We start from the raw sequence: 13,285 nt of genomic DNA, 5'->3' as shown, positions 1-13,285 counted from the left end.
GCATGGTTAGAAAGACCCGGATGTCTACTACATCCGGCTAAGATTTTTAGTGTTGAAAACAGCATCCTATTTGGGGTGATTCTGACCCATAATCCAGTACGAACTTGAAGTGACGTCACATCGACGGAGCCTCCATAGTAAAACAAACTGGGATGCGTCGGATATAAAAGTATGTCCCAATAGTATGCCTACTGCATCCTAACTAGATTATTTTTATCGATGGATGTAGTATGTAGAATAGAAAAAAGAAAGAGTATGCGATTCAGAATGCAGGGATTGTCTGCAGCAGCAAAAACCATGTGAGAACACTCTCTTCTCTCATTGGTCAGATGTTTCTGGGGCGGAGCAATAACATACTTCCTGAATTGCTCTACAAAAGTTCAGAATTTCCACGCAGGAAAACTTCAGAGGAAAACTAAAGGAAGTATATCATTTCCCCAATCAGAATCAGAATCACATTTATTTGTCATTGCACCGTTACAGAACAACGAAACTTCATTTCAGTTTCACACCCCGCCAAGAAACATAGAAAGACAGTGACAATAACATGGGTGGACAGGAGAGAGTGTAACTGTAGGTTCGTCTAGTTTACGCCACGCTCCTATTTTATAGAAGGAAAAGGAGAACAACAGGGAAAGACAGGTAAAAAAAATGCCAATCTCGAACTACGTTCTTTATGGGAGCGCAGTGTGTGATCAGTAAAAAAACCACCTTAGCACAATAAGCAACATGATAAACACCACAGACAAATAGAACACGTAGACTTGCACATTAAAGGGACGGGTTAAGGGTTTATGGGACGGTAGGAGTCGCAGCACAGGCACCAGGGGGCGCACGCAGCCGACAGGCGCACCCCGCCAGCAGCATCCGGACTGCAACGAAGGAGGGAGAGGGGGTCGGATTCAAGAGGGCTTGAGTGGTCAGGGTCATGTGTGATATGTGTCTACGTGTGTGTGTATGTGTGTTCCGTGTTTCTATCTCCGTCCAGACACAACGGGAGTCTTCAGGTGCCAGGTGGTATGAGCGAGTCCATGGAGACGACCTCGAGGCCCAGCCACAGATAGAGTTCACAGGAGAGGAGGTTGGGGAAGGAGGGGGGCAGAGCGTCTTTCTGCATAAACATCCTGGAGAGAAAAGAGATAACACCTCCAAGGTCGGTGTGGGGAGCCGAATCGAGAGATTGCGAACTTGTTTTGAGATTGAGACTGGCGCTGGAATGTGTAACCGGTCTTAGAGTCACTGGTGGTAGTAATAATCCAAAATAGCCGAACTCCAGTGGCCTTTTCACGTGTCACGGCCTACCCATATTCACCCAGATTGCATCTACTTTACGAATAAATCCGGGAATCACTTCCAGTTTACGATTCACCTCGCATATTACTTGAGTCTGTGCATTGATAGCCCGGCACAAGCCCTCAATAACAGGCAGCTTTTCAATACACGGATGTGCTGCCATCGCCTTCTTAACATTGCGGTAGAACAGGAATCCGCCAACTCCAAACAGCAGGAAGCCTGTTACCATAATCCCAATAACGTAAATATCTTCCACATCCTCCACGGACAGTATTGCTAGACACACCGGGTTCCAACTCCCCCACGCGTCCCAGGTGTATCCAGCCGCAAAGTACCATCGGGACAGGGTGCTTGTCCATTGCCCACTTTTCTCGTTGAGAAAATGTTATCCATTGCAGAAAGACCCCAGCTGATCAGATCCATAATGAATCAATCCCATTATTCATAGCGTAGCTGGTTTAGAGAACTCGTTCCGCACTACTCTCTACCTTTGTTTCAATGGAACCAAACAAGGCAGGTTTGAAAGCGACCGATACACTAAAGAAAATGATAAAGAAGGCTAGCTCTGTGCTAATCTACAATGACGATCTATCTATCTATACAGAGTAGAAACGGTCTCATCCTTTGTAGTTTCAACAGAGTGTATTGGCAGTGTATTATACACAGTAAATTTTGAAGTGTTAAAATAACACTAAAAGAGTTAAATTTAACACCATTTCCGAGTGTATTTGGTCCCACTCAGAATTGGAGTTAAATTAACTCTCTTCAAAGTGTTACAATTTTAGAGTTAAATTAACTCAAAATAGAGTTAAAAATACACTGTATAGTGTTATTTAAAGCCTTATAGAGTACTTTCTACACCCCGTCTTTTAACTACCGAAATTGACACCAACACTAGGAGGCATTCTACTCCAGCTGTTGTTATATTAACTCAGATAGAGTTAATGGAGTTTTACACTGCATAGTTAACACTGGGGAATTTACTGTGTAACTGGCGTGGACAAACACACAAATTATTCCTATGGATCGGAGGGAACACGAAACATATTGCAAACGGCTCGCAAAAGAAAATCAGAAAAAATACTCTAACCGAGGTTCCTCACAGTATGGATAACAACATATTTTTCTTAATATGTGTTCTATATTAAACTATCCATTTGTTTTTGACATACCCTGCGTTCTGTTATGGAAATTAATATTACAGTCATAATATTATAATCAATCTTATGTGTTTATATAGAATAGTGCGATTTTTAATCTAAATAAACGTACGCTAATCAATAAAAGTTCTGACCTGACCTCATCTTGAAGGTTGTTATGTTCTGAGATACTGAAACTGCGTAAGGGCATGTATGTTTTGACTTAGAATACATGTTTTGACTTAGATGGCTCCGGAGAACTATGTATGTAAGAAAATGAACAATATGTCTGGCTGAGGAGACTGTCTCTGCCTCAGTCAGTATTCTGCTCTTTCCCTATGAGAGTCGTAGTTGCTGATTCTTGTTTGCAAACAAATTCAAAGATCTTTCTAATTCTACTCTGAACATTGTGTCATCTGGTATTTTTGCCAACTCTCACCCGTACACTAGACAAGCTGTTTTTTCAGTTCCATCACAGTTACAAATCACATACTCTTTCTTTTTACTACACTAAATACAAAAATACAGAAGAGTTTTAGGGCCACGGGAGAGAAAAAAAATCAGATAAGGAAGTTTTTTTTCATAATGTCGAGAAATGTCAAGAATAAAGACGAATACTCCAAAATGCTATTGGAATTAGTGGGGCATGTATGTATTTTCAGAATACTACAATTGACAAGTGCATGTATTGGGACATCCTAAATATTTTTTCTGGCATACTAAATAGTAGGGAAGTATGGGTATTGGAACGCAGGGATAGTTTCAGCACAGATACCATGTGTGACGTTGGGAATCATGGGAAATTACAAATAATGCTAAAATCACAATTGTCTTCTTTAATATGTTTCCAATGTATTTCATGGATCAATTTGCTTAGGATTGTAACAAGCGCTTAAATGCACCATCATACCAATTTGTCAGGCTGAACAACACATAAACAGTTGGGAATAGTCTGTTTCATGTGATGCTGGCCAGCGAGTACATTGTAGTAAATATTCATATTGGCGTAAACTATATTTAATCCTGTCATCTCAACATCCTTTGATGGGTTGTTATGCAGAATATCACAACATCATTTTGTGATCATCATCATCTCAAAATCGCAAAGCCCATGGTTTGAGATGAATGGTATTATTATCATGAGATATATCAACCATTGTTTTCCCTGTGATCTCATTGTAAATGTGCCATTATCACAAGATAAAAGGCTTGTGTGTTCTACAGTCTGTCAAAATGGATTCCATCATGTGGAGAAGAAGTATCCCAGAAGACTAGATAGGACACTACATTTGAGCACAATGTGACAATAAGCATTTATTATGCAATACAAATTAAAAAAATTAAGTCGTGACCACACGTAAACAGTTTGTAACCCTGGGAAAGTCCGAATTTAATGAAAAAACGCTCAACTTTTCAGAAAGGGGGCCCGGACGTCAGCATCGTTTGTTTTATCAACGAGCCAATCAGATAGTAGATTGTGGGGACCCGTAGCCTTGGCAACCAAGAAGACGGAAGAGAAACTGCTTTTTGCAGACTCTGTTTACCAGAAACTCTACGAAATGAGTGACTTAAAATGACCACAGCAGAGCGAGGAAAGCCTGTTTGTGGGAGCAGATTAGGCGTACACTTGATTCGCCACATCAGTGTGTAAAGTTACCTAAAAATATAAAACACACACACACACACACACACACACACCTGCTTCAGGATCCCAGCAGCCATTTCGTGGCCACAGTCAAAGATGATGTGGAACTCCTTGCCCCTCTTCATCTCCTTTAGCAGCGGCTTAGCGTCCTTGGTGTCGGTGGGCAGCTGTCGGATCTTTAACCTGATGTTATAGCGGGACGGAGCCTTTATAAGTTCTTGCAACCGAATCAAACCTTGGGAGAAAAGCAAAGAAACCAAAACATATATTAATGCTTTCTTTCCACCTCAAGAATATAAAAAAAAAATGTTTGCTCAATTGCAACCAGTGCAGTCCTGCTCCTATGATGGCATTGAGGTGAATAAATGTGCAAATGTGGCAATATCTAATACAAAGTACACAGGGGAGAACGGGGGAATGTGAGACATCGGGTAATGTGAGACACCCCCTGTATCTAGGCAATGGAACACATTTTTGGTCATGTGAGATATATGTTTTCAAGCCCCTCTCATTTCCCCTTGGCCATGAAAGAGAGGACCTCATGATGATGTTGTAAAATGTCTTTTTTCCATGTAAAAGTACATGTTCTTGCTGTCAACTTAATCGATTGTTGTGCCAAAGCAAATTGATTCAGGTAGAAAAACTTATATCATACATGTTGATGAACTATCAACATATGAAACCATGTTATGATGATAACTGAAGAGAGGTAGTTTTTTTCTCAAATTGTGGCAGTGGGGTAAAGTGAGACAAATGCTGAGGGGTAAAGTGAGACAGTGTCTGTGCCCTCTTTTAATGGATCCATTATATTTGAGGTAGCAAGGAGACTAGTTTGAATAAGACAAAAGACAATGTGGGCTGGAGGTGGGGGTTGATGGTTGAAGGGGTGTCAGCAAGGGCATGGTTTGGCACGTATGTTTGTGGGGGACAGGAGAGTGACATTTAACATCAATAGACTAAGTATTATGTCTTTATTCAATGAATGATCCCAATAAAACAAATGCATAAAAATATTAATCAAAGACTCAAAAGATGGAAAATGACAGCTGGGTCTAGTCCTGTGTTCTGACCCCCAGACTGTGTTTTAATCTAACTGATTCTATCTGTCATTTGAATGTTAATCATTGAATATGAATGATAGGTTGTATTTGATCAGAGTTACTTTCAAGTGTTAAGAAAAATGTTTTGCTTAATTGACCAAACCCCATGATTCTGTTGCTAGTCCGACATTGGTTTTGGAATATTTGGTTTTTAAGCTCGCTGTCAGGATTCTAACTGTTACAACATGTGTTGTTATGGTAGTGTCAGAGTGGAAAAAGTAAGTGGATCAGTTTACCCCCTTGATTTCTCTGTTCTGTCTCAGTTTACCCCGTAGCTGGGGTAAAGTGATACACATGACAACTTTTTTAAAACAATCATATTTTCACTGCCCTTTGTCTTGAATACATTCCGCTAATGCCCATTTCTAGGAAACATCCTGAATTAATGGGAAATGTGTAAAAAAAAAATCAAATCTAGATGTTGGATAATAAGGCCAGAGTTAACATCTTTATTACAATTGACAACAGTTTTTAATGAACATTTTTGGATACAGCCTTTTTTCAACAAAATTCTAAGTAGGCTAGAGGTCGTAGAGCGGAAATATGCAGATGCAGGCAGACCAGGTTTAATCAAATAAACACCTAAATGAAAATGTTTGACCTTTTATTCATACAAGCATGAAAAATGCACACCAACATTTCCCTTTCCGCAGTAATCGAGGTAACAACTTCTCCTCATTCGTTTGCTAATGTTGGTAAAAATTAAAGTGAGGATAATAAAGCTGCAGGGCTATTTTTCTGTTGTCAGACAATCTATCCCTGCGTTCCAATACCCATACTTCCCTACTATTTAGTATGCCAAAAAAAGATTTAGGATGTCCCAATACATGCACATCAATTGTAGTAGCTGAAAATATAAAAATGCCCCGCTAACTCCAATAGCATTTTGGAGTATTCATCTTTATTCTTGACATTTCTCAACATAATGAAAAAGAACTTCATTATCTGTTTTTTTTTCTCTCAAGGGCCCTAAAACTTCTTTGTACTTTTGTATGTAATGTAGTAAAAAGAAAAAGTATGTGATTTGGAACGCAGCGTCTGTCTAAAAAAACAAGACTTGTCTTTACTAGTCCCTCTTTCTACCATCTCTTTTGAGTGTTTTGTCCTTCTGATATTATACACAATGAAATCTAAACAGTCTCTCCGCCCTTCATCGCCTCGGTATTAATGGACCTCGATCCAATCATACAAATAGTTTTGTGCACAAACACAACCGCACAAAGCCACCAGTCAATACTGCACACCAGCCGACATTCATCCTTCAAAATAGGTGACATTGACTCTGTGCTCACAATTGATCCTTCCTCCACTTACTGTGGTTTGTAGAATATATCTGGGGAAGTCAACCTTGCAGAGGGAAAATCGAACTGCGACCTCAACCCAATCATATCATAAACATCTTAATTTTGATAGATAAGCTTGTACTGTGATGTTCAATAATTCTGTTCTCTGTAGCTGATAAAGCAAGTTTGTGTTTTGCGGCAGGATAAGTAAAATGTCAAATACACACTCAGAGCTAGCAATTTTTGTAGAATGGATTTGATAGTTTATGCAATTTCTGTGTTTTCCCCCTTTTTGCATATTTTTTCCATTTAGATCATTTTACAGAATATAGAAATGCATTGTATAGGCTTGATGAATGCATAGACTATTAACAGTTAAATGCAGTGCCTTTGTGTCATATTGTGGGTGTTTGTATTGGTTTCTGCTGTCTCAGGTTGAGACTAACACTAAGATAATGTTTCATCTGCTGGTAAAATGCTGTAATACATCTTTGTGTTATTATTAGGGGTGCAGTGTGAAATATGACTCTTGCAATTTCATAAGCAAAAGCTGAAGTGGTTGTTCCAGTACTACAAAATCTGCAAACATTTCCAGCAGCACTCTGGTTCATTTGGGGCGACCGTGGCTCAGGTGGTAGAGCGGGTCGGTCAATGATCCAAGGGTTGGCGGTTTGATTCCCTCCCTGCCACCTGTGTCATGGTTGTTGTGTCCTTGGGCAAGGCACTTCACCCTAGCCTGGAAATCCAGACCCTGATATCTTGAACGATAGAGGGTCTGGCGACGATCAATAGTAATTTCCAACTCAAGGGGCGGCTCCTACTCGTGCATTTCAAATGCCACTGCACGCAGTTGGATAGCACTACAACCAATCAGAGCGATGCACAAGGCGACGTAAGCCCCTTTCGTTTAGCGAACAGCTGTTAAACTGTTAAATTAAACGTTTGCCGTTGTCGGTCGGCAAAATAGAACATTCCACTTACTTGCTAATGAAAGATTTGAGTGCCGTCTTCCAAATCGTTAAGGGTCGAGGCCAAAGCAGTCTCAAACTCACACAACATATCCGCAGCCATCTCTGATGTTTACTATCACGGCTTCGACGTCGCATGCACGTCACTGTCGTCATCCGGTTACGTCCTCCCCAGAGTACCATATAAGGGGCTCTGGCGCGCCCGCCAGATTTCTGGCTTTCTTGATAAGCTTCAACGGAGCGTGTCCAGACCAACACGCGCAGCAAATTTAATTTGCCAGCGCCTAGTGGCAGGTCTGGGAATACCAGGCTAACTTCACCCACCTTGCCTCGTGTGAATGTGTAGGACTGCTTTATGTTTGAAGTGGTGATCGGAAGGGCCGTTGGCGCGGAAGGGCAGCCACGCTTCTGTCAGTCTGACCCAGGGCAGCTGTGGCTACTATCGTAGTTTAGCACCACCGGTATGACTGTGTGTGAATGAATGGAACCTGGAACCCTGTGAAGCGCTTTGAATTCCTAGGACATAAAGTGCTATATAAATCCAAACCATTATTATTTGTAGTTGATTCAGAGGTAGGTCAAAAGGGAATTGCATTAGTCAAGGCAGGATGATATAAAAGTCAAAGTGAAAATTCACCTCCAGCTTAAGTTGTGGTACAGACCTGGGTTTTACAGTGTATCTGAGGTAGTTTGAAAGATCATTGATTTATAAATATGCATATTGAAATGGATAGCCTGATCAAATATAACCTGATATGTGCTCTGGGGAATCTTGGTAGCAAAACTGTCTGAGGAACAAACAAGAACCTCCATTTTGTCAGTATTAAGCTGTAAACAGTTGTAAGACATCCAGTCAGACGGTTATGTAAAATAGACAGCTTGTCAGTGTTATTGGGCTGAAAAGCACACAAAGCTCAGTATTTGTGATTCTTTTTTATATCTCCAAATTTGCGAATGACATTTGATTTGATTTTTTTTTATCTTGAATAATCATCAAAAGAAAAGATTATTAAGTGAGCGTTTCCACCATTGACCGACACACATTTACAGTGTTCACAATATGGAAGGAAATAATATCAGGTAGGCTAAGATCCTTTTAAGAAACAGGTGCTGAAAATCCAGTCAAAGACGTAACGCATGCCATGTTTACTGTTAAGCAAACTACTGTTTATATCTTGCTGTTTAGAGTAAATTCACACTCACTGGATCAGAGGCTATTTTAAACACTAGTCCAATATTTGTCCTTCCATCTGCAGCATAGCAGTCTCCTGTTTATCTGCCTACAGGCCCACCGTCCCCAGCTGTTTGGTTTGTGGCATTATTATTTGTTTACTTCCTGTTCCCAGATCAGTGCAATTCACTGTAGGAAAGCCACTTGCGGTCTGCTACGGGGTCAGCAGCCAGTCGCTGTTTTTTTAATTAAATCAAATACTCTGTTGCACACAGACGATGATAATATCCCCAGAATGTGGACCTGTCAGACTCCAGCAGTGATGTGTTAACAATGGCATGACAAAGCTGTGGTTCACAACATCTCAGCTGGTCAGAGAAACACCGCAGTGTATAATATAAATAAACCAGACTACAAAGGTTTGAAGCTGTGTCACGGAGTTCCCACAACCATGGCTTATGAAGAAGACATGGGTCTGACTGTAGACTCTACAGAGCTGGATTGAGAAGAATCTAGCCTAATTTAACATAAAGAATAGAAGCAGAACACCAGCCAGCTAGCGTGGCTGGCTCCTTGTTAAAATTAAATAATAAAATACACCATTTTTCAATGCTCGGCATTAAACGACAATGTGACATATCATTATTAGCCTGTAAAATACGTGTAAATATAACACATGTGTAACTGAATAATGTTGACAAACTCCTCATGTAATTCAACTGGCTCAACTTCCGATAAAGAGGGAAAGAACCAAAACGTGACGGAGGAATGACGGTAGCCACGGCCATGTTAGAAATGAAAAACTCTTATTTGACTACTGGCTATATATCAACTAACACATTCAGCTACTCGCTTCCTGGCATCCTTTATTCATGCCATTCCTTTGTGCTGCATAATCAAATAACTCTCATTATCTCTCTCTCTCTGGGCAAAGGGAAAGGGAATTTGATGATTGCAGTCTCAACACATTATCAGAGAAGACTTGCAACATAGTTCAGTAATGTAGTGATTTGATCACTAAAGGACTGGCAAGGGCTCTTCCTTATATCTGAGAACAAAATCAGTCAGCGGTATCGGATTAACTGCTCACGACAGACGGACAGACCCATGGACAGATGGACTCATGCTGACCCATTTAGTCCTTCCCAGCGTTTCACTGAGGTGGCCATCATGGTCTGACAAATTCTCCATGTTGAGTAGACGCCTTCAGCATATGGTGCTTTTCCATTACATAGCACTGTAGTCTAGTCTAGTCTAGTCTACTGGACCGGCTCCTTTTCTGCTAAAGTTGTCAATAACAAAAGAGTTGGCACGATAGCACCGCCTCTGTGTAGCTGGTCTTAATGGCAACGGGAGCGTCTTTTACGTTCCGTCCTTTACCTCAGAGAAACGTGAGAGTTGGAGACGCAGATGTGCTGCAAGGGGAAGAAGCGGGATGTGTTACTGTTTTTAACCAACATGCTTATCAAAGTCAAAGTCAAAATTATTTCTATAGCACATTTAAAAACTACATCAGTTGACCAAAGTGCTGTACAAGATACAATACAAAATAACATGTTAGATATATGAAAAAAAAGTTAGGAGTGTCAAAGTCTCAACTTGTGTTAAAGGCCAATGTAACAAAAGTGAGTCTTCAGCAACGTATTAAACTGTTCAACATATGTGCACTGCTATCTGGTCTCAGAGCTGCTGCATAATCTGGGTATTTGTGAGTTATATTAGACTCAAGTTTCAATCTGTGAGCACTTGATTTTCATATGAGCTGCCTTTGGTGGGAAACCGTTTCCGCCGCTGGAGCACAAATCTCTGTGTTTTACGGCCGGTTAGTTAACATCGATAAACGCATGCCGGCACATCTGACTGCCACACTCGCTCATCATAAACACATGTCGGAATGGTAAAAAACCCTCTCTCCTTTCACTTCTAAGATGTCCCCCCCCCCCTTTTCCGTTCTGCATGGATGAATCTTCCCTTCAAACCTTTCCAAAAAAATCCACCGGCCCCAGTCGGTCAGTCAGTCAGGACAGGAGTGGAGAGAGGGGGAGAAGAGAAGGGGTGTGTCGGCCCTGATCAGTATTGACGGTGTGTTTAATGCACAGCGACGGGCTCTAGGATCCATATTTAACTCCATGCATTAATATTTCATCCTCTCTAAGTGTTTATTAGGGGGCCCGTCTAGAGAGAGTCTCCTGAGCGTAAAAACAGATCGGTCTGTCTATGATAAATATCCTTGTGAGGAAAACAGCCCCTCAAGCATGTACACTGCTCCCCCCTTTGAGTGCACTGCATAGGCCACAAGAAATAAGATTTCTCTTTACTAGGGGTTACTCAATCTTCGGCCGCGTAGACACTTAACAGTGGTTCCCCCCCAGACGCTCCGCAGCACTGCATGATGGGAGTAATGGCTGATGAGTCACTGAGCACCAGACTACCCAGGGTCAAGGTTAATGCGACCCGCGCCGGGCTTATTTATGTTCAATTAAACTCCTTTCAACACGTCGGGACAAATGTTACAACAAACCCTGCAAGTCAAAAGGTTCAGCTTGCGGTCAGAGTTGTTCAGGAATGTGGAGGCATATCATGGAGCTGTTTGGCTCATTATAAATGAAAACCCGCGGGTGTGAATGTGGGCCACAGTCACAACAGAGAAAAAAAAATGTGTCTTTGTTATTAGCTACACCGTATAGTTCTCCTCCTCCCAGCTCTAAATCATTTTGTGCTGAAAGAGAAAAAAATCCATTCCTTCAGCCGGCACATTTTTTCTTGCAATTAACTCTACCCCTGTCACATTTTTGCCACATGGTACAGTGGGTATAAAAAGTTTTCTGCCATAAAATGAGTTCAAAGTAATTAATATGGGAATGGGAGCAAATGCCTTTTGTTACTATATGTAGTCCTGAGACAAATCAAATGCATATGAAGAGGGGTGTAAGCATTATAAAAACTAGGCTCGCCATGAACAGTCTCAGTGGCCCCCCCTTCTCCTCCTCATGCATCCATTCTCACACATGTATTAATAGCTAAAACCGCAACGAAACACATGCGTCTGGAATGGTAAGTATTCATGAACTTTTCATATGATATTTAAGCAAAAACACCTTATAAAAACTAGGATTTCTGAAGTCCCCGATATCGGCGTTCTTTTTACAGGACATTTTAGTATTAAAGTCAGATACATTAACTTGGAAATAGTCAATGATTAGTGATTAAATTCATGTTATTTTAGGCATTTATTGTGTTCATCGGAAACACATTAGCTATGGTCACAATAATAACACACAACTTAACATTACCATCCAATTCTTTTTCTCTGCCTCAAATTAACAAAGATATAAGACAATACTATGGGACCAGAGTATTGGAAATCATTGCGGCTGCCATTAGCATTCCAGCGCAGAAGAAAGTGGGATTAGCATGGTGAATATTGAAGAGTCAGTGAGCCCTTCTCTAAACAGGCTGTTGAGTGGAAGTCGAGCGTATGATTGGGACTGGGACCGCTGGTGTGACACACACACACACACACACACACATGCACACACGCACACACACACTCACGCACACACACACAGACACATCAAATTGAAACAGATTACTAAAGGGGTCCTGGGACTCCCTCTAAAGTACACAGAAAGGACTCTCACCGGGACAATATGGGCTTTCACAATTTCTCTTTATGTCCCTTTTCTTCACTGCTCTAATCCATCCATCCACCATACACTACACACAGTTTATCAATCTTTCTCTATAGCGATCAGGCCTTTTTTATTTTAGTCATCAGCCATACTATTAAATAAAATAGTTTTATCATTTGCATTGGTATCCCAAAAATGTGTTAATATAGCAGTTGGCTACATTCTTGGTTCATTGTTGGCTTTGGAATTTAATAGAGGAACTTTTTACTCAATTGGTCCCATTTTTATAGGATATTATGCCTGCTTAAAAGCAATATCAATGTTATCAGGTTCAATCTTAAATGAGAGGGAGTTTGCTTGCATTCAAGGCGGTTTGACGTGAGGTGTCTCTGACTGAATTACTGCTATAACAATACTTATTCTACTACTGCAGCACTACACTCTACAAACATTACAGGCACATACTGTATCATTGTTTAACTGCTATTACTGGTTACATTACCCACTGTAACAACCACAACCTTTGCCACTGTAACTTTTACTTGTATCTCTGTTGCTACTTATAGCCTTCAATTCCCATTAAGGTCCCACCAGGATGTCACAAAGATCTGACATGCCCCCCCACTAAATACCAACTTGTAAGACACAGCTTTTTAATAGCTTCTGTGCCTCTTCCAAATGAACACTCTGGAATTAACACCATGCAGAGATCCATATTACTTGTAGTACATATGCTGTCAAGCTGACCATTTTTATGATCAAGTACCATAGCTACCTAGCCTGGAAAGACCTGCCGCTGGCCAATTTAAAATTAGCTCAGCGTGTTGGTCTGGGCACGATCCATTGGAGCTCATTAACTGTGTCGGGAAATTCTGACTTACCAATCAAATCGTTCTATCTGATATGGGTGGGCCAGAGCCCTATGTGTGGTGCTCAGGGGTTGACGTAACCGGATGATGTCAGTGCTGGGCATGAAAACAACAAAGATGGATGTGATACGTTGTTTGAATTTCAAACGGCTTTGTCCTCGACACTTAACGGTTTGGAAGACGGC

The 13,285-nt window shown here is 41.0% G+C and overlaps 1 protein-coding gene across 2 annotated transcripts in view; it reads right to left on the bottom strand.

Moving 5' to 3' along the window:
- Positions 1 to 13,285, bottom strand: part of grik2 (glutamate receptor, ionotropic, kainate 2) — a gene marked incomplete at both ends in the record, with an annotated part of 229,510 nt that overhangs the window by 124,469 nt on the left and 91,756 nt on the right. For both annotated transcript variants that reach the window (XM_080039407.1, XM_080039408.1), the window contains one exon: positions 4,131 to 4,312. In XM_080039407.1, the coding sequence (XP_079895533.1) occupies positions 4,131 to 4,312 (182 nt within the window). The remainder of the gene's footprint in view (positions 1 to 4,130; positions 4,313 to 13,285) is intronic.

Source organism: Ammodytes marinus, assembly GCF_949987685.1.
Source record: "Ammodytes marinus genome assembly, chromosome: 13".
In the NCBI taxonomy this organism is placed as follows: domain Eukaryota; kingdom Metazoa; phylum Chordata; class Actinopteri; order Uranoscopiformes; family Ammodytidae; genus Ammodytes; species Ammodytes marinus.
The sequence above is the reverse complement of the archived record's forward strand: the minus strand, read 5'-3'. Positions and strand labels throughout refer to the sequence as shown.